This window comes from Pleurodeles waltl, chromosome 1_1 (genome assembly GCF_031143425.1).
Source record: "Pleurodeles waltl isolate 20211129_DDA chromosome 1_1, aPleWal1.hap1.20221129, whole genome shotgun sequence".
NCBI lineage: Eukaryota > Metazoa > Chordata > Amphibia > Caudata > Salamandridae > Pleurodeles > Pleurodeles waltl.
Genome location: NC_090436.1, coordinates 9044559 through 9066044, shown reverse-complemented (window position 1 = coordinate 9066044; position 21486 = coordinate 9044559). Strand labels below are relative to the sequence as shown.

Here is a 21486-nt window from a genome sequence, read left to right as displayed (position 1 = left end):
ACAATCTTTACTGGTTTATCAAATCAAAAGAATGAATGAGGAAAGCAGCCAGAAGGAGCGGATCCTTTTGCTGGAGCCAGAGTACTTCCATCACACTATATGACTGGGTCAAGCACTTTCACGATCGCACCGCTGAGATTACCAATGTTACTCACCAAGATCCAGCATAGAAGGTGGGTAGTTGCAGGCACCATGGTAGGCGATGAGGTTAATCTCCCGCTGGCGCTGCTGTTGCTGTAGGCGCAGTTTGGCACGGCGGTGTCGGTATGCGCAGCAGCAGCTGAAGAGGATGAGTATGGTCCAAAGCAGCCAGAACCCTAAATGGAAACGCACAGTGCGACAGCAATGATTAAGAGCAGAGGAGCAGGTTAACTACATTTACTGTGCTTCGAATCAATACAGCGACAGGATAAAGCCCAAAGGTATACGTGGAGTGCTTATTGTGCATCTGGTCTCTACACTCTGCGAGACACTTCATGTAGCAGCCATAATCTGTTTAGGGAGAAGATGAGTCTTACACAAACTAGGTTTTTAAAAACCTGTGATAAATCTTCTCAGTGTAACGTTCGCAACTGGTCTGCCTGTTCCACAGAGGCTCTGAAGAAGGCAACTGCAGCTTGCAATATACTACAGAAACAGCATTGTTTAGAGACATTGTCACAGCATACTGTTCCTGGAGGCCACCAAGTGTCCTTCCATGGTAACTCTAGCTCACTACCAGCTGAAAGGAAGACTTACTAAACCGACAAGTATCAACACTTCGTGTTAGGCAGCCAGCTTTAAATTATTGCTTCCTTTCTCACATATGTCCTCAACCACCCCCTCTCTCCAGTGTCCTCCGGCAGGGACCCCTTGCACTACATATCACCAGCACAGAGCACAAGTACAGGGTTTGACCAGATGGGTCTAAGGGAAGGAAGATTTGATAAAACATGGGTAGAAGCCGAGGGCAACAGTGAAAACTGAACAGAGTAAAATGAAGGATTAAGTGGTTTCAGAGCTCAGATGCTTCTCGGGTCCATTAAACCTTCACCATATGGAGCATGCCCAGCTGGACCTCACATCTACTTTCACGGATGGAAACAGGCTTTTGCTTTGAACTTTCACAAACTGAGATGTATCCGACGAAAGGAGTGTGACATTCAATCAGAAATGTTGTCAAAGAGAGCAGTTTATCACTATGCTGTATGGGTAACAGAAGCAAGCGTAGGTGATGCAACCAGGATTATTTTTTGATCAGCAAAACAGACATTTAGGCAGGTTACAGGGTCTATTTGAAGATGGCTCTAGTTACAGTTTGGGCACGATGTGCGTATTTAAGGTGATCTCACTCTTCGACTTAATGAGATGGTTCTTTTGCTGCATTAGAACTGGCAGTATCTGTGGCAGCCTCAGATAGCAGCAGGCAGAGTGTTGGCGTAATAGAGAACTGGAAGCAGGAAAGGGCAGCGATTTAGGTAATAAGTGCAGGTTCTGGGTGACAGGTTTCAAGGTCCTAGTGGCACTGTAAGACGCCATCATGTTGAGTATTTCCAAGAGCGATTTTGAAAGCTACTGTCAACAGCTTGTAGACGGCCCAGTGTTGAGACACAGCAGCCCAGTTTGTGTCAAACTAGAGGGCTGAAGCTTTTCTGGTAGCAAAGCTCAGAATGTGATGAAGTGGGGCAAAGGAACAGTACAAGGAGGGTTATAATCAGCTCTAATGTCTTAAGTACTACAGTAGAGATTCGTCTCTGGCTGGGCTTAGAATCGGCTCTAATATCCTTAGTACTACAGTAGAGATTCGTCTCAGGCTGGGTTTATAATCAGCCCTGAGGTCCTAAGTACTACAGTAGAGGTTCGTCTCTGGCTGGGCTTATAATCAGCCCTGAGGTCCTAAGTACTACCTTAGAGGTTCGTCTCTGGCTGGGCTTATAATCAGCCCTGAGGTCCTAAGTACTACAGTAGAGATTCGTCTCTGGCTGGGCTTATAATCAGCCCTGAGGTCCTAAGTACTACAGTAGAGAAGTGGAGAAGTGTGGCACAATGGTTAGAGCGGCAGACCCTGAAGCAGAGATCTGGCTCAAGACCAGGGTTCAAGTCCCGCTTTGGCAGGTCTTGGGCTCAATTCCCTTGGACCAGACAATTCTCGCCTCGGTGCCTAATCTAATTAATGGGTCCCAATCTGCAACTTTGGGCAATAGCTTGCTTAATCTCCACAACGGCCCCAACAGCGCTTGGATGCCTGGCTTCACCCTGGGGGTGCCCAGGAGTGGGCACCTCACAGGGAAAAGCCATGAGGGGTTCCACAGCGGTATGAGTACAGTGCCTTGAGACCCTAACGGGTGAGTAGTGCGCTATACAAGTGCAAAGTTTACCGTTTTTTTTACAGTAGAGATTTGTCTCTGGCTGGGCCTATAATCAGCTCTAATGTCCTAAGTACTACAGTAGATTCGTCTCTGGCAGTGTTGACTGGGAGACCTGGGAGTATTTTTGGTATAATAATTGGTCCTGAGCGAACTACAAAATAATTCTTCCGGATGTATCAAAGGATTTTTAAAAACGTACTTCAATGTGTGGCTGATGAGGCGAAGGACATGTTGGGAGGGAGTAGGGCAAGGAAATGGGGATACAGGGAGTTTTGCTTGGGGCCGGGTTATCCACCGGAGAATAGCAGGAACGCGGCTGGATCTGTGCTTGGTGTTTGCAAGAAGCAGAACGAAGTAGGCAACAAGAGCGAGCAATGTTGCTGTTGCCAGTTTGGAGAGGGAGGAGCAGGTTAGTATGAAGAATGCAGCAAGTTGGTTCAAAAGCATTCGTTGCAGCACCTTGATGCGGAAAGGAAAGTGGTACTGCACGACAGGAGGGAAGGAAGCCGCTGCAATGGTTTTTTTCCAGGTACTGATAGTACCACAGCCATTTTGAAACACTGGCTAGATGCCAGCGACTGAACAGTGAGGTTAGGCTGGGAAGAAAGCCACAGGATTGATGGTTTCAGGGTAAAGAGGGCGCACTAAGGATCAGCTGATTTGAAAATGTGAATTCTTTTCATGCATGAAGACAAATGTGCAGTTGAGTGAGGGTGGGGGGGGGGGGGGGGGTTTAAGGAGGCTGAGGCATGGAGATGTGGGACCGCATGTAAAGGGTGCCCCTGATAATATTGGACGATTAAGATGATGATAACGGGGATGGAAAGTCTGTGGCCAAGGGTGTGAACGACAGGAGGGTGTCACGCAGGGATTAAATCATTAAATCACAAACTGTAAACAAAAGATGGGGGGGTGGGGTGGTAGTCATGAGATGATATTCTGAGACTGAAGCGGTTTTTGCTTTGTCCAGAAATAGTGCACATATGTCTGGGCTAGGAGTAAGCACATACAACTGTCTAAGAGAAAAACCTTTATACCAAATTTGTAGCCAGTGTGGAGTTTAAAACCATTGAAAACTTCAAGGTGCAGAGGAAAGCTAGTTAAAGGGCCTTGAACGTTACACACCCCTTTAAGCATGTTTTTTTTTTTTTTTTTTTTTTTTAAACAGGCCTTACAATTTCTTACATGTTTACTCAAAATAAATTGAATAAGTATCTACTTGGATAAATTCCCAGTGCTAACCTTTGTTGCATGAACGTTAGCCACAATCACTCTTTACTCGATTACAGGATTTGAAACTGTGTCCACTTTCAATAATAATCGGATTTGAAACACTGATCAAATGTATTTGATTTTTATAATGTATCCCAGATTAGCACACCTCTCATATAGAGGATTGTTGAATTAGCAGCACACTTCAAACATATAGTGCAATCATCAGATTAAACTGTTAATGCCATGGTAAGAGTGGACAGTCATACACGTGACAAACACTCCCAAGAACAGGCCAAGTGTCAACTTGAATGGAAAATATCTATTGCGCGTCACAGCCCACAACTGAAACAAATTTCTGCCTTAGAGGTAGGTTCATATACAACACAAATTATTCAAAGTCAGTTTAACATGATGTATGTGAATTCATGGAAAAGCAAAACAGAAACCTATTTTAGAGAACAAAAATGATAGAAACAAAACGTTTAGATGGAAACAGAGACTGGTTGAAAAATAAAAACCATACGAGTTTAGGAACAAGTGACAAAAATTCATAATGATTTGCTAGCACAACCTCATCTTTTTGTTTTAAAGGGAAAATATAAATGTGAAACCCAGGGCGAATCCCAGTCAAAGAAGAGTTATAACGCTAAAGAGGAATGGCGCTAAAAAGGACCAAGGTAGAATGAGCATGATAGTTGAAATATCCTATAACGCAAAGGAATGAGCGGGAAGGTGGCGTGGAAGAGAGAAAAAAATTTCAGTTGTTAAAAAAATGTTGAAGGCAAAAAAAAAAAACTGAAAGGTAGGAGGAGTTTAGGAAGTGACGTCCGAACAGCAACTTAAAAAAAAAAACAAAGCAGCGCCAGTGTGACAAACTGTGGGATAGGGACTGAAGGAACTATTCAAACCTTGTAGAAAATTCAGATTCCAGTTTCGCTATTAACACTGTTTAGAGCTTAAAAAAGCACCTAGAAACGGTCATCCAAATAAAACACATTCTATTTCAATGGTTTCTGTCAAACTGAAAATGCCAACCGTATTAAAAGTTGTAATTACATTTTAGGTGAAATGATTTCTCAGAACTGGCATTCTTGGACTTTTCTATGAAACCACAGAACCTTTGTCTCACAGACACTTGGTCCTTTGAAGGAGATTTCTAGGACACATCCTTGTACGAGGCAGGGGATGATTTTTTTTGTTTAAACATCCACATTCAAATGCAATCAGTTTAAAATCAATGAGGCACAAATGAAACCAAGAATACCAAACTGCTTCTAAATCGCTTCAACTTTTTTTTTTTTTTTGCAAAAACAAAGAGCAAGAATATTCCTGATCTGGTCTCAGTTTCTGATAGACTTCCAACCGCAGATTCCTCATTCTAGAATATTCCCCAAGCGTTGGACTGGATCCGGAAAATCTTGAGCAGCTCCTCTGTGCGCCAGCGGGTGGCAGCTCCTCTGTGCGCCAGCAGGTGGCAGCTCCTCTGTGCGCCAGCAGGTGGCAGCTCCTCTGTGCGCCAGCAGGTGGCAGCTCCTCTGTGCGCCAGCAGGTGGCAGCTCCTCTGTGCGCCAGCAGGTGGCAGCTCCTCTGTGCGCCAGCAGGTGGCAGCTCCTCTGTGCGCCAGCGGGTGGCAGCTCCTCTGTGCGCCAGCGGGTGGCAGCTCCTCTGTGCGCCAGCAGGTGGCAGCTCCTCTGTGCGCCAGCAGGTGGCAGCTCCTCTGTGCGCCAGCAGGTGGCAGCTCCTCTGTGCGCCAGCAGGTGGCAGCTCCTCTGTGCGCCAGCAGGTGGCAGCTCCTCTGTGCGCCAGCAGGTGGCAGCTCCTCTGTGCGCCAGCGGGTGGCAGCTCCTCTGTGCGCCAGCGGGTGGCAGCTCCTCTGTGCGCCAGCAGGTGGCAGCTCCTCTGTGCGCCAGCAGGTGGCAGCTCCTCTGTGCGCCAGCAGGTGGCAGCTCCTCTGTGCGCCAGCAGGTGGCAGCTCCTCTGTGCGCCAGCAGGTGGCAGCTCCTCTGTGCGCCAGCAGGTGGCAGCTCCTCTGTGCGCCAGCAGGTGGCAGCTCCTCTGTGCGCCAGCAGGTGGTGTAGTTCGGCCCAGTGCTAACGTGTCATTTGCATCGGGAGAGACTGTGCAGTGCCCATATAGGCACCACCTGGGCAAGCTGACATGGGTTTGGTTTGTTCTGCACCAACAACGAAGATCAGGAGAGCCACCACCGTCATTTTTTGACTAACTTTTTTGGGCCTTTTATTGAACATTTTTTTTTGCTTTGCCCCAGTGTGCAAGGGATATGACCCCTGCAAAACCTTCAGAGATCAAGCCTTGCAGAGACTCCCATAGGTGGATGTCTGTGTCCGATCTCCACTCGGTCTGCCTCTGGTGCATGGGTCACAGTGCGACCACAAGGCCTGCGCCGATTGCAAGTCGATTCACCGAAAGCCGTTAAAGTGGATGATGAAGCTCCTGGTGGCATAAAAAAAGTAGGCTCAGAGCCATTCCAGTAAAGGATCTCGGGCCATTCCTGTGGACGATAAGTCTTCCTGAGCCAAGACGTCTGCACTGAAGTTAGCTAAGCCGAAGAAGCACAAGAAAAAGTCAAAGTGTTCCTTAGCTTGAGCTTCTAGGCCTTATTACCACTCCACCCGCAGTGCCAATGTCCAGGCCAACTCGTCGCTACCTACAGATTTCCCCGGTACCGGAGCAACACTCGCTTAACTTACAGAATTCTAGGACGCCATGCATGCCACATTCAGGCCACCAACTCCCGTCGGGCCCCAAGGAGCGCCACTGCAGCATTACAATTAGTGCCTTTGTTCTGGACGCAAGCTTGGCCACCTAGATCTGAGCCCAGATCTGATCGGACTCCACAGAGGATGCCTCCACCCACCCCAACACACCTCAACGATGAGTCAATCATAACCCCCTATCGTTCCCTGTACTTTCTGGCAAGTGACAGGCTGTACCTCCCTGAAGGGGATAAAGGTGAGGAGGTGGAAGGTTCCCTAGAGAACAATTGCGAGAACTGGTATAAGGTGCTTGGCATTGCCAATGGCTTGAATACCTCCCCAGACTGTAGCATGCTCTCCTCTCCAGGCCAGGCTTCAGAAGAAGATGCATCTTTTGCCTCTGTGATGCGCAGGGCAGCGGAGGTCCCCAATCTCCAGCTGCTGAGGTCAAGACCAATGTCTTGACAAAGGTGCTTTACCCTGGGACGAGATTGACTGAGTCCGTGCTCCACTTTAATGAAGCTCTCACTGAATTTCTCCAAGAGGTCTGGATGAAACCTTGCACAGGAGCCTCTGTGCATTGAACGATTGCCCGTCGGCACTGTCCCACCCCGGGAGTCCAAGTCTTCCCGCGCAAGCACGCCTTCTCTGACAGCTAGGTGGTGGCTGGCCTCAAGAGCGAAGGTCACGCAAAGCATGTTCCACACCACCCCACTGGATAGGGAATCCAAGAGACTCAACACCTTTGGGACGCAAATATTCTCTTCCTCTAGCCTTGCCGTTGTGAACACCGCGTGCCTCTTGGGTCAATATTCCCATGCATTCTGGGTTGCGCAGCTGCTTCTCATACTGGACACCCACAGATCCCTGGATAAAGCCATGGCGTCTATGCTGTGTTGCCATGCCTGGTATGGTCCACTGGGTTATCTGGGGATGCCCAGTCACCAATAATCAACATGCCTTTAGATGACTCCCATATGTTTGGCAACAAGGCTGGCGCGGCACTCGAGCGCTTTCGCAAGAGCTGGGTCACTGCCGGATCCCTTGGACTGCATCAACCCACCCATTTGCCCCTACTGTGGACGGGCAATTTTGGGCTTCTGCATTATCAACCGTACCCAGTCCAGCAGCAGCCTGCCCAGTTCTCCGCCCCTCCTGCGGCCACATCCTCTAAGCCTCTCTAGTGTGCCCTCCACCCAACACAGCCATCCTTCTGGCAGCAGAATCTGGCACCACCTGAGAACACGTGGGTGTTTCTGATCATGCAGAGGAGGTACGTCCGACCATTTGTGGAAACTCTTTAGCCTCTCCCACCATACCAAGAACTACTGACGGAGAACCACCTTCCCCTTACTCCGTCAGGAAGTGCAGGCTCCTTTGGCCTAAGGGTCATCAAGAGAGTGCTTACAGCAGAAGTAAGGGGTGGTTGTTATTCCAGCTACTGTCTGGTGCCCAAACAAAAGACAGAGGCCACCGTCCTATACTAGACCAGCACCCCTCAACTTCAGAAGAGAAATTCAAGATGCCAAGGTTCTGTCTGCCCTCATTCTGCCAGCCCACAGGTGTTACATGCAGTTCACAGTGGGCCATGAGTACTTCCAGTTCGCTGTGCTCCCCTTTAGACCCACCAGGGCCCCTAGCGTGGTCATGAAAGTCATGGCAGTGGTTTGCAGTACATCTGCAGAGGCCAGGTGTTCCAGTCTTACCCTAACTTGATGACTGGCTGTTGAAGGCAAGCTCGTCCCAGGCATTCGTCACCCACCTCTAGACTGAGGCAAGCCTTCTGCATTTGCTTGGGTTCACCATCAACATACAAAAGTCACACCTACATACTCTCAGATGCTCCCTTTCATCTGAGCCATTCTAGACACAGTGTAGTTCTGAGACTATGCTCCAGAGCGGCAAGTCCAGGATATTCAGGCTATAATGCGATGTTTCATCCTCGTTCCGGGATTTCTGTGAGAAAGGCTGCTAGTCTCATGGCCTCTTGTATTCTGCTAGTAAAGCGTGCCCGATGGCATATGCAGGTTGTGTAGTTGGACCTTAAGTCCCAGTGTGCGCAGTATGAGAGGAATCTTTCCAACCTAGTCCAGATATAAGGGGGAACAGGTGGAGATCAGAGGACTATGGGCTCCGGCGGAGTCTCACCTTAAAATTTATCTGTTGGAGTTGAGGACTATTTGCTTCACACTGAATGCCTTACATCCATCAAGGGAGAGTTGATTCAAGTGTTAGCAGGCAACACCACTGCCATGTGGCACTGCAACAAACAGGGTGGGCTTGTGCAGTGTGCTCGGAGGTTCTGCGCCTTTGGAATTGGCTAGAACACCAGGACATTTTCCTGATTGTGCAGCACCTCATGAGATCTCTGAACACCAATGATGATAAACTCAACTCATCAATGCCTCGCGGATCATGAATGGTGTTCACACCTGGAGGTGGTGCAAAGTCTATCAAGACAGGGGAGGACCTTGGCTCTATCTGTCCCCCACCACTGAGAACGCACGTCAGCACTTCTGCGCACAGTAGTTTCCAACGCAGCTTTAGAGACTCATGTACACCTTTCCAATGATACCACCCCTGCCCAGGGTTTTCAAGAAGTTCAGGACAGATCAAGCCCAAGTCATCCTAGTGGCTCTGGACTGGGCACACACAGAGTATGGCATCCCAAACTCCTGAGCATGATCATCTATCCTCCAGTCAAGCTGCCGCTTTGCAAGGGCCTCCTGTTGCAGCAGCAGAGTAAGGGTCTACACCTGAACCCGCGCACGCTCCTCCTTCAAGCTGGCAGACTGAGCGGTGACAGCTGAACCCGCGCACGCTCCTCCTTCAAGCTGGCAGACTGAGCGGTGACAGCTGAACCCGCGCACGCTCCTCCTTCATGCTGACAGACTGAGCGGTGACAGCTGAACCCGCGCACGCTCCCTCCTTCGTGCTGGCAGACTGAGCGGTGACAGCTGAACCCGCACACGCTCCCTCCTTCGTGCTGGCAGACTGAGCGGTGACAGCTGAACCTGCGCACGCTCTACCTTTGTGCCGGCAGACTGAGCGGTGACAGCTGAACCCGCGCACGCTCCTCCTTTGTGCCGGCAGACTGAGCAGTGACAGCTGAACCCGCGCACGCTCCTCCTTTGTGCCGGCAGACTGAGTGGTGACAGCTGAACCTGCGCACGCTCCTCCTTCATGCCGGCAGACTGAGCGGTGACAGCTGAACCTGCGCACGCTCCCTCCTTCGTGCTGGCAGACTGAGCGGTGACAGCTGAACCCGCGCACGCTCCCTCCTTCGTGCTGGCAGACTGAGTGGTGACAGCTGAACCTGCGCACGCTCTACCTTTGTGCCGGCAGACTGAGCGGTGACAGCTGAACCCGCGCACGCTCCTCCTTCATGCTGACAGACTGAGCGGTGACAGCTGAACCCGCGCACGCTCCCTCCTTCGTGCTGGCAGACTGAGCGGTGACAGCTGAACCCGCGCACGCTCCCTCCTTCGTGCTGGCAGACTGAGCGGTGACACCTGAACCCGCGCACGCTCCTCCTTCGTGCTGGCAGACTGAGCGGTGACACCTGTACCCGCGCACGATCCTCCTTCGTGCTGGCAGACTGAGCGGTGACACCTGAACCCGCGCACGCGCCACCTTCGTGCTGGCAGACTGAGCGGTGACAGCTGAACCTGCGCACGCTCCTCCTTTGTGCCGGCAGACTGAGTGGTGACAGCTGAACCTGCGCACGCTGCTCCTTCATGCCGGCAGACTGAGCGGTGACACCTGAACCCGCGCACGCTCCTCCTTCGTGCCGGCAGACTGAGCGGTGACACCTGAACCCGCGCACGATCCTCCTTCGTGCTGGCAGACTGAGCGGTGACACCTGAACCCGCGCACGCGCCACCTTCGTGCTGGCAGACTGGGCGGTGACAGTAGAGGGGTTTTTGTCTCCCTCCCAAAGCAGGTTGTATCATCTTGACAGCCAGGCGCCCATCAACTAAACCGGTCTATGCCGGCTGTTGAAGTTTGTGGCATGGTGATTTTCATGCCACGTGGATCCGCTCTCTCCACCTGTAGCAGAGGTTTTGGTGTTTATTCAATCTTTAGCCCGGCAAGGCCTCGCCCTGGGCACTATTAAGGTAATTTGTTAGCTACTTCGGCTTTTCTGTAGCTGCTGGATCAATCCTCCCTGTTCCAGTCACCGATTGGGACTCGTTTACACCATTTATTCCCGTGGACTCCTTTTGTGATGCCCCAATGGTATCTTAATTTGGTCCTTCCTTACCTCGTGTGGTCTTTCTTGGAGCCCCTGCATCTCTGCTTCTTGCGGCTTTCCTGGTGACCTTTACATTGGCGCGGAGGGTCCGTGAGCTTCAGGCTGTCGGTTCACCCTCCAAACACCCACTTCTTTACTGACAAACAGGTCCTTCAGACGTGTGCCTTGTTCCTTCCCGAAGGTGGTCACCTCCTTTCATGTTGGCAAAAACTTGGTTTTGCCTGCTTTTTACGTTCCTCATTCTTCTAAAGAGGAGACACTCCATTGTTTGTTATACATACAACACCAAGAACTTTAAATCTGGCTGTATCTTCTACTTGAACCCGAAGTCTTCAGCAATGTTCTTTTCATGGGGCCCACAGCCAGGCAAGGTTGGGCTCTCAAAAGTTTGCTATCCAATTTTTGGGTAATACAAATTCACTGATGATATCCAACAAGTTATTTTGCAATGCTGTGAAGTCTGATGATAGGAGAAAATTGAGTTGTGCCGTTCAGGGGGAAATTGATTTCTATTTCTAGTTCATAGGTGTAGGAAGTTGGCTCTGTATGTGCTATTTCAAAGTAAGGAATAGCATGCACAGAGTCCAAGGGTTCTCCTTAGAGGTAAAATAGTGGTAAAAATAGATAATACTAATGCTCTATTTTGTGGTAGTGTGGTCGAGCAGTAGGCTTATCCAAGGAGTAGTGTTAAGCATTTGTTGTACATACACATAGACAATAAATGAGGTACACACACTCAGAGACAAATCCAGCCAATAGGTTTTTGTATAGAAAAATATCTTTTCTTAGTTTATTTTAAGAACCACAGGTTCAAATTCTACATGTAATATCTCATTCGAAAGGTATTGCAGGTAAGTACTTTAGGAACTTCAAATCATCAAAATTGCATGTATACTTTTCAAGTTATTGACAAATAGCTGTTTTAAAAGTGGACACAGTGCAATTTTCACAGCTCCTGGGGGAGGTAAGTTTTTGTTAGTTTTACCAGGTAAGTAGGACACTTACAGGGTTCAGTTCTTGGTCCAAGGTAGCCCACCGTTGGGGGTTCAGAGCAACCCCAAAGTCACCACACCAGCAGCTCAGGGCCGGTCAGGTGCAGAGTTCAAAGTGGTGCCCAAAACACATAGGCTAGAATGGAGAGAAGGGGGTGCCCCGGTTCCGGTCCACTTGCAGGTAAGTACCCGCGTCTTCGGAGGGCAGACCAGGGGGGTTTTGTAGGGCACCGGGGGGGACACAGGTCCACACAGAAATTTCACCCTCAGCAGCGCGGGGGCGGCCGGGTGCAGTGTAGGAACAGGCGTCGGGTTCGCAGTGTTAGTCTATGAGAGATCTCGGGATCTCTTCAGCGCTGCAGGCAGGCAAGGGGGGGATTCCTCGGGGAAACCTCCACTTGGGCAAGGGAGAGGGACTCCTGGGGGTCACTTCTCCAGTGAAAGTCCGGTCCTTCAGGTCCTGGGGGCTGCGGGTGCAGGGTCTCTCCCAGGCGTCGGGACTTTAGGTTCAAAGAGTCGCGGTCAGGGGAAGCCTCGGGATTCCCTCTGCAGGCGGCGCTGTGGGGGCTCAGGGGGGACAGGTTTTGGTACTCACAGTATCAGAGTAGTCCTGGGGTCCCTCCTGAGGTGTTGGATCGCCACCAGCCGAGTCGGGGTCGCCGGGTGCAGTGTGGCAAGTCTCACGCTTCTTGCGGGGAGCTTGCAGGGTTCTTTAAAGCTGCTGGAAACAAAGTTGCAGCTTTTCTTGGAGCAGGTCCGCTGTCCTCGGGAGTTTCTTGTCTTTTCGAAGCAGGGGCAGTCCTCAGAGGATGTCGAGGTCGCTGGTCCCTTTGGAAGGCGTCGCTGGAGCAGGATCTTTGGAAGGCAGGAGACAGGCCGGTGAGTTTCTGGAGCCAAGGCAGTTGTCGTCTTCTGGTCTTCCGCTGCAGGGGTTTTCAGCTGGGCAGTCCTTCTTCTTGTAGTTGCAGGAATCTGATTTTCTAGGGTTCAGGGTAGCCCTTAAATACGAAATTTAAGGGCGTGTTTAGGTCTGGGGGGTTAGTAGCCAATGGCTACTAGCCCTGAGGGTGGGTACACCCTCTTTGTGCCTCCTCCCAAGGGGAGGGGGTCACAATCCTAACCCTATTGGGGGAATCCTCCATCTGCAAGATGGAGGATTTCTAAAAGTCAGAGTCACCTCAGCTCAGGACACCTTAGGGGCTGTCCTGACTGACCAGTGACTCCTCCTTGTTGCTTTCTTTGTTCCCTCCAGCCTTGCCGCCAAAAGTGGGGGCCGTGGCCGGAGGGGGCGGGCAACTCCACTAAGCTGGAGTGTCCTGCTGGGCTGTGACAAAGGGGTGAGCCTTTGAGGCTCACCGCCAGGTGTTACAGCTCCTGCCTGGGGGAGGTGTTAGCATCTCCACCCAGTGCAGGCTTTGTTACTGGCCTCAGAGTGACAAAGGCACTCTCCCCATGGGGCCAGCAACATGTCTCTGGTGTGGCAGGCTGCTGGAACTAGTCAGCCTACACAGACAGTCGGTTAAGTTTCAGGGGGCACCTCTAAGGTGCCCTCTGTGGTGTATTTTACAATAAAATGTACACTGGCATCAGTGTGCATTTATTGTGCTGAGAAGTTTGACACCAAACTTCCCAGTTTTCAGTGTAGCCATTATGGTGCTGTGGAGTTCGTGTTTGACAAACTCCCAGACCATATACTCTTATGGCTACCCTGCACTTACAATGTCTAAGGTTTTGTTTAGACACTGTAGGGGTACCATGCTCATGCACTGGTACCCTCACCTATGGTATAGTGCACCCTGCCTTAGGGCTGTAAGGCCTGCTAGAGGGGTGTCTTATCTATACTGCATAGGCAGTGAGAGGCTGGCATGGCACCCTGAGGGGAGTGCCATGTCGACTTACTCATTTTGTTCTCACTAGCACACACAGGCTTGTAAGCAGTGTGGCTGTGCTGAGTGAGGGGTCTCTAGGGTGGCATAATGCATGCTGCAGCCCTTAGAGACCTTCCCTGGCATCAGGGCCCTTGGTACCAGAGGTACCAGTTACAAGGGACTTATCTGGATGCCAGGGTGTGCCAATTGTGGGATCAATGGTACATTTTAGGTGAAAGAACACTGGTGCTGGGGCCTGGTTAGCAGGGTCCCAGCACACTTCTCAGTCAAGTCAGCATCAGTATCAGGCAAAAAGTGGGGGGTAACTGCAACAGGGAGCCATTTCTTTACACAAGCCCCCCCCAGCCCACAGGCCAGGAGACTCAGCCAACGCTGGAAGAGTCTTCCTAGTCTGTCAGGCGAGGAAGAGTAGAGGAAATGGCTGGTTTGTTGCAGGGCCTACTCTGCCTTACATCCTCCTGTTCAGGTCATTCCCTCTGGGGAACTGACCCACTTCCACAGTGATAGGACCTAGTCTGAACTGCCTCTTGTCTGTGCTTTGTATGTCTTTACCCATTCTCTTTATTTTGAGGTCAGAGGTATCCACCTCTGCTAATCTTATCTTAGCCAGGGTCACCCCTAGCTTACCCAAAGAGGTTACCCAGAGCTGGAGTAACCCCACCATGACCAACAGGGTCAGGGGGCCTAACTTGTTATTTGGCATGGGGTCAGACCACCATGCCAAGGATAGTGCAGCCATAAAGGCTAACACCCAGCAGAGGCCACTGACAGCTGTCAGTGCCCAGAACCACACCTTTAGCTCTTCACCTACAAGGGAAGGGGCTAAGTTACAGGCTTCTTTGGGTTCAGGGTGCCTGTCTGCTGTATTAGAGTGGGGGGTTACCACATCTTGTAGTAAACACCCTTCTTCCACTCTTTCTTCTGTTAGCTGAGGGGCCACCCACTCAGGCTTAACAGTTGCCTGACTAGCCAGGACTTCTTGTGGGTCAGGTTGGACTTTATCAGAGCCATTTTTGGAGTTCCCCCCTACTGGAGCAGAATCTCCTTGGCTTGCTGGAACCTTGGCTAAAGGTTGTCCACCTTTCCTACTCTGTTTCCTTTTCTTTTTCTTCTGGGGCCTACTTGCATTTACTGCAGAGGCAGGCACTCCAGAATCCTTGGGAGAGGACTGGCCCTGGACCAGTTCTTCTCTTAGGCTCTGACTAACCTCTGGGTAGTCATTTCCAAGGAGACAATCAAGGGGGAGGTCTGTACTGACTACCACCCTTCTCCAGCTAAAAGTTCCACCCACTTCTATGGGCACAAGAGCCACAGGCCTATTAGTGACCCTGTCTGGGCTAACTCTTACTCTGGCCATCTCACCTGGGATGTACTGGTTTGAGAGCACCAGCCTGTCATGCACAATAGTGTGACTGGCACAAGTGTCTCTCAGGGCAGTGGTTGGGATTCCATTCACCAGTAGGTGGTGGAAGTGTCTACTTCCCTCTGGAATCTCCAACTCACCTGTTGGGCCCTGTTTCCAGTTGAAGGCTATGAAGACCTCCTCATCTGAGGAGTCATCTCCCATGGCTACACTGGTTACCCCTGGAATTTTGTTCTGGGGTTTGTTTTTGGGACAAGAAGTGTCCTTGGTGTGGTGCCCAGACTGTTTACAGTTGTGGCACCATGCCTTAGTGGCATCCCAGTTCTTACCCTGGTACCCACCTTTGTTTTGGGTTGTGTCTTGGGGCCCACCCACCTGTTCTGGTTTTTGGGGGCCTACAGAGGACTCTTTTTCTTTGTTTCTAGTGTCACCCACTTTTTCCTGGGGAGTTTGTGTAACCCCTTTCTTTTGGTCACCCCCAGTGGAAGTTTTGGTTACCCTAGTCTTGACCCAGTGGTCTGCCTTCTTTCCCAATTCTTGGGGAGAAATTGGACCTAGGTCTACCAGATACTGATGCAACTTTTCATTGAAGCAGTTACTTAAAATGTGTTCTTTCATAAACAAATTATAAAGCCCAACATAGTCACACACTTCATTTCCAGTTAACCAACCATCTAGTGTTTTTACTGAGTAGTCTACAAAGTCAACCCAGGTCTGGCTCGAGGATTTTTGAGCCCCCCTGAATCTAATTCTATACTCCTCAGTGGAGAATCCAAAGCCCTCAATCAGGGTACCCTTCATGAGGTCATAAGATTCTGCATCTTTTCCAGAGAGTGTGAGGAGTCTATCCCTACACTTTCCAGTGAACATTTCCCAAAGGAGAGCACCCCAGTGAGATCTGTTTACTTTTCTGGTTACACAAGCCCTCTCAAAAGCTGTGAACCATTTGGTGATGTCATCACCATCTTCATATTTTGTTACAATCCCTTTGGGGATTTTTAGGATGTCAGGAGAATCTCTGACCCTATTTAAGTTGCTGCCACCATCGATGGGACCTAGGCCCATCTCTTTTCTTTCCCTCTCTATGGCTAGGATCTGTCTTTCCAAAGCCAGTCTTTTGGCCATCCTGGCTAACTGGATGTCCTCTTCACTGGGGCTATCCTCAGTGATTTCAGAGGTGTTGGTCTCTCCTGTGAGGGAACCAGCATCTCGGACTATTATTTTTGGAGTCAGGGTTTGAGGGACCCTGTTCTCCCTAGATAGGACTGGTAGGGGGGAATTTTCCTCCAAGTCACTATCCTCTTCCTCTGAGTTGCCACCCTCAGAGGGGTTGGCCTTTTCAAACTCTGCCAAAAGCTCCTGGAGCTGTATTTTGGTAGGTTTGGGGCCCATTGTTATTTTCTTTATTTTACAGAGTGACCTTAGCTCCCTCATCTTAAGATGGAGGTAAGGTGTGGTGTCGAGTTCCACCACAGTCACATCTGTGCTAGACATTTTGCTTCTAAAAGTTGGAATACTTTTTAAGAATCTACAACTGGTTCTAGAATCTAATTCAAACTTTTACAAACTTTTAAACTCTAAAAGAAATGCTAAACAGGATCTAATACAAGGCCCTAGCAGGTCTTTTAAGAATTTAGAAAACTTTTCAAATTGCAAAAATCAATTTCTAATGACAATTTTGGAATTTGTCGTGTGATCAGGTATTGGCTGAGTAGTCCAGCAAATGCAAAGTCTTGTACCCCACCGCTGATCCACCAATGTAGGAAGTTGGCTCTGTATGTGCTATTTCAAAGTAAGGAATAGCATGCACAGAGTCCAAGGGTTCCCCTTAGAGGTAAAATAGTGGTAAAAATAGATAATACTAATGCTCTATTTTGTGGTAGTGTGGTCGAGCAGTAGGCTTATCCAAGGAGTAGTGTTAAGCATTTGTTGTACATACACATAGACAATAAATGAGGTACACACACTCAGAGACAAATCCAGCCAATAGGTTTTTGTATAGAAAAATATCTTTTCTTAGTTTATTTTAAGAACCACAGGTTCAAATTCTACATGTAATATCTCATTCGAAAGGTATTGCAGGTAAGTACTTTAGGAACTTCAAATCATCAAAATTGCATGTATACTTTTCAAGTTATTGACAAATAGCTGTTTTAAAAGTGGACACTTAGTGCAATTTTCACAGCTCCTGGGGGAGGTAAGTTTTTGTTAGTTTTACCAGGTAAGTAGGACACTTACAGGGTTCAGTTCTTGGTCCAAGGTAGCCCACCGTTGGGGGTTCAGAGCAACCCCAAAGTCACCACACCAGCAGCTCAGGGCCGGTCAGGTGCAGAGTTCAAAGTGGTGCCCAAAACACATAGGCTAGAATGGAGAGAAGGGGGTGCCCCGGTTCCGGTCCACTTGCAGGTAAGTACCCGCGTCTTCGGAGGGCAGACCAGGGGGGTTTTGTAGGGCACCGGGGGGGACACAGGTCCACACAGAAATTTCACCCTCAGCAGCGCGGGGGCGGCCGGGTGCAGTGTAGGAACAGGCGTCGGGTTCGCAGTGTTAGTCTATGAGAGATCTCGGGATCTCTTCAGCGCTGCAGGCAGGCAAGGGGGGGATTCCTCGGGGAAACCTCCACTTGGGCAAGGGAGAGGGACTCCTGGGGGTCACTTCTCCAGTGAAAGTCCGGTCCTTCAGGTCCTGGGGGCTGCGGGTGCAGGGTCTCTCCCAGGCGTCGGGACTTTAGGTTCAAAGAGTCGCGGTCAGGGGAAGCCTCGGGATTCCCTCTGCAGGCGGCGCTGTGGGGGCTCAGGGGGGACAGGTTTTGGTACTCACAGTATCAGAGTAGTCCTGGGGTCCCTCCTGAGGTGTTGGATCGCCACCAGCCGAGTCGGGGTCGCCGGGTGCAGTGTGGCAAGTCTCACGCTTCTTGCGGGGAGCTTGCAGGGTTCTTTAAAGCTGCTGGAAACAAAGTTGCAGCTTTTCTTGGAGCAGGTCCGCTGTCCTCGGGAGTTTCTTGTCTTTTCGAAGCAGGGGCAGTCCTCAGAGGATGTCGAGGTCGCTGGTCCCTTTGGAAGGCGTCGCTGGAGCAGGATCTTTGGAAGGCAGGAGACAGGCCGGTGAGTTTCTGGAGCCAAGGCAGTTGTCGTCTTCTGGTCTTCCGCTGCAGGGGTTTTCAGCTGGGCAGTCCTTCTTCTTGTAGTTGCAGGAATCTGATTTTCTAGGGTTCAGGGTAGCCCTTAAATACGAAATTTAAGGGCGTGTTTAGGTCTGGGGGGTTAGTAGCCAATGGCTACTAGCCCTGAGGGTGGGTACACCCTCTTTGTGCCTCCTCCCAAGGGGAGGGGGTCACAATCCTAACCCTATTGGGGGAATCCTCCATCTGCAAGATGGAGGATTTCTAAAAGTCAGAGTCACCTCAGCTCAGGACACCTTAGGGGCTGTCCTGACTGACCAGTGACTCCTCCTTGTTGCTTTCTTTGTTCCCTCCAGCCTTGCCGCCAAAAGTGGGGGCCGTGGCCGGAGGGGGCGGGCAACTCCACTAAGCTGGAGTGTCCTGCTGGGCTGTGACAAAGGGGTGAGCCTTTGAGGCTCACCGCCAGGTGTTACAGCTCCTGCCTGGGGGAGGTGTTAGCATCTCCACCCAGTGCAGGCTTTGTTACTGGCCTCAGAGTGACAAAGGCACTCTCCCCATGGGGCCAGCAACATGTCTCTGGTGTGGCAGGCTGCTGGAACTAGTCAGCCTACACAGACAGTCGGTTAAGTTTCAGGGGGCACCTCTAAGGTGCCCTCTGTGGTGTATTTTACAATAAAATGTACACTGGCATCAGTGTGCATTTATTGTGCTGAGAAGTTTGACACCAAACTTCCCAGTTTTCAGTGTAGCCATTATGGTGCTGTGGAGTTCGTGTTTGACAAACTCCCAGACCATATACTCTTATGGCTACCCTGCACTTACAATGTCTAAGGTTTTGTTTAGACACTGTAGGGGTACCATGCTCATGCACTGGTACCCTCACCTATGGTATAGTGCACCCTGCCTTAGGGCTGTAAGGCCTGCTAGAGGGGTGTCTTATCTATACTGCATAGGCAGTGAGAGGCTGGCATGGCACCCTGAGGGGAGTGCCATGTCGACTTACTCATTTTGTTCTCACTAGCACACACAGGCTTGTAAGCAGTGTGGCTGTGCTGAGTGAGGGGTCTCTAGGGTGGCATAATGCATGCTGCAGCCCTTAGAGACCTTCCCTGGCATCAGGGCCCTTGGTACCAGAGGTACCAGTTACAAGGGACTTATCTGGATGCCAGGGTGTGCCAATTGTGGGATCAATGGTACATTTTAGGTGAAAGAACACTGGTGCTGGGGCCTGGTTAGCAGGGTCCCAGCACACTTCTCAGTCAAGTCAGCATCAGTATCAGGCAAAAAGTGGGGGGTAACTGCAACAGGGAGCCATTTCTTTACAATAGGTTTCTCTTCCTTATATCCTACTGTTTGCTGCTTCTAATGATCGCCTTCTCTGTTTTAACCATTGTAGTCCAACATGTTTGGGAAGGAGATATCTGGTATTTTCTTCTACTGCATGCTACTAGCCGAAGGCTGCATGGACGGGGCTCTAAGCTTGTATTCATCTGACTGCTCATTTCCAACTGACCACTGGTGAAACCTCTCGAACCATCCTGCAGGCTGTGGCTACGAGGTTCTAAATAAAGCAGTTGAACTTTCTCCACTAGACTCTGAATCTTCAATGCCACATAAAGCCTTGGAAGGGTATTCTCCCAATCTCCTGTCAGAGCTTCCAGTTTAAAGCTCTTAGCAGTATCAAGCTGCCACGGACTGCTGAATCCTACAGAGGTAAGTTTGCTAACAGACATAGTACCCTACAAATCTACCACAGACATGTCAGCTTTGAGCACATGCCACAATTTTTTTTAAAATAAGAGAAGAAAAAGAGGTGCAAAAATAGGGAACCCCACTGGAACACCAAAATCCAAGGTTAGGGATACTGATCTGAAAGTCGCAAGTTGCATTGCTTACTCTCAAGCTACAAAGAACAGCAGAAGAAGAGACGGCAGGCCTGGCACAGCTGCCCACTCACTATGAAGATGTTACTAACCCAAGCGGACAGCACGCTTACTTGCAGGTTTGTGGCAGAGTCCTGACTGGCTGGTTGTTATTGGGGTGCAGTTTGGGTGCTAACAGGCTTTTTTGGAAGCTATTTAACTTGCACCTTTTTATATACTTTTGCTAATAATGATAAGATGGCAATAGATCTTTGGTAATTATTTAAATCACCCTTAGGATTAATGCACCTTAAGTGCAAGTATACTTTTTGTTTTTTTATTAACCATTTGAGTTTTAATATCTGGATGAGATCATCAAATTAGAAGCACCCATGGACCAAAGCCACAATAAAGGAGTTGACAAGTCAGCGTGTCTGATGCAAGCAGGGTCCTAGCGCCTTGTATGTTTCACAGAAGGAGCTGAGTGCCTTCTGGACAGATCACGCAAGGTAGGAGGTGGAAAAAGTAATTTATATATATATATATTTTTTTTTTTTTTTTTTTTTTTACTGTGCAGCTGACCAGTGACATCAGGCTATTGTGAATTTGTTCTCAGTAATCACGCTCACAGGCCACTCATTGACTTGCGTGAATTGGTTTATCTATCTGAAGAGGCCAAGCACTCTTCTAGATCTGCTGCAAACGGATTTCACAGATACCAAGAACCACTTCCAATTCACTTGCCCCCTTCTGGACTTACAGGATCCACTGTTCATGCTTCCCCCCCTCCCACCTCACCCAGACCTACAGAAGGATATTTTCTTCCCCCGTAACACTGCCCTCGCTCTGCACCTCCTGTTCTGTGGAGTGACAGACACTGCCTTCAGAGACCAAGTCCGCTCTATAGGAATATCCCCTAGATTTAGAATAGCAAGCTATACATTAATGGAGGGACATGGTTTTCAATTCAGGACTTCATTAAGGAATTCAAGGCTGCAATCTGGTGCACAAGACAGCTGCACAGGGAGCCGAAGTTAAGCTGCTGCCAGAACCTGGCATTGCCTTCTTAATTGTACAGTTTTTGTATAGTGGGGTTACAAAATTTTAATGAAAAATACAGTTTTTTTATTTGCATTAGTGATCTGCACAGGGTCACAGCTCGGGTGTCAAGAGGACCTGAGGACCATCACATCAAAAAATCACCTTTGGAAGTGGCTTGATGTCTCCCAACGGACGTCTCGGACGCGACATTTCCTTACGCCGGGTTCTTCCCTCCAAACTGAGTAAAGCTCTGGCATTATACAAACAGCAAAACATCTGGGCGATCATTTAGCCCATTATGAGCTAACCTACTGTCTTGAGGCATTTTCTGATCACTGACACAGGATACAATAAAGCTAGAAAAAAACCTCGAATTTTAAAGGCTAATTTATTTCAAGCGATGTTTTCCAAACTGTGGGTCGCAAGTCGATTTTTGGAGGGTCAGATAAGTCCGAGCAATAAATATCTATCGTTATCTGCTCTTATTCTGCTGGTGCTTCAAAGACAAAGGTCACGTCTTTTGACGATTTGGTTTCAACATTGGGATTGGCTTTTACTTTTCTTTTTTTAATTGAGGAGAACTTTTAGAGTGAATTGTGTGACAATCTTGCTGGAGTTCTGGGAGTTTGAAAGGAAAGGCTATAAGACTTTTTTTTTGCAATGCAACAAAATGTAAATATCTA

The 21486-nt window shown here is 49.5% G+C and overlaps 1 protein-coding gene across 1 annotated transcript in view; it reads right to left on the bottom strand.

Moving 5' to 3' along the window:
• Positions 1–21486, bottom strand: part of WBP1 (WW domain binding protein 1) — a 46213-nt gene that overhangs the window by 3514 nt on the left and 21213 nt on the right. Inside the window, exon 3 of the mRNA XM_069205668.1 lies at positions 156–317. Coding sequence (XP_069061769.1) covers positions 156–317 — 162 coding nt within the window. The remainder of the gene's footprint in view (positions 1–155; positions 318–21486) is intronic.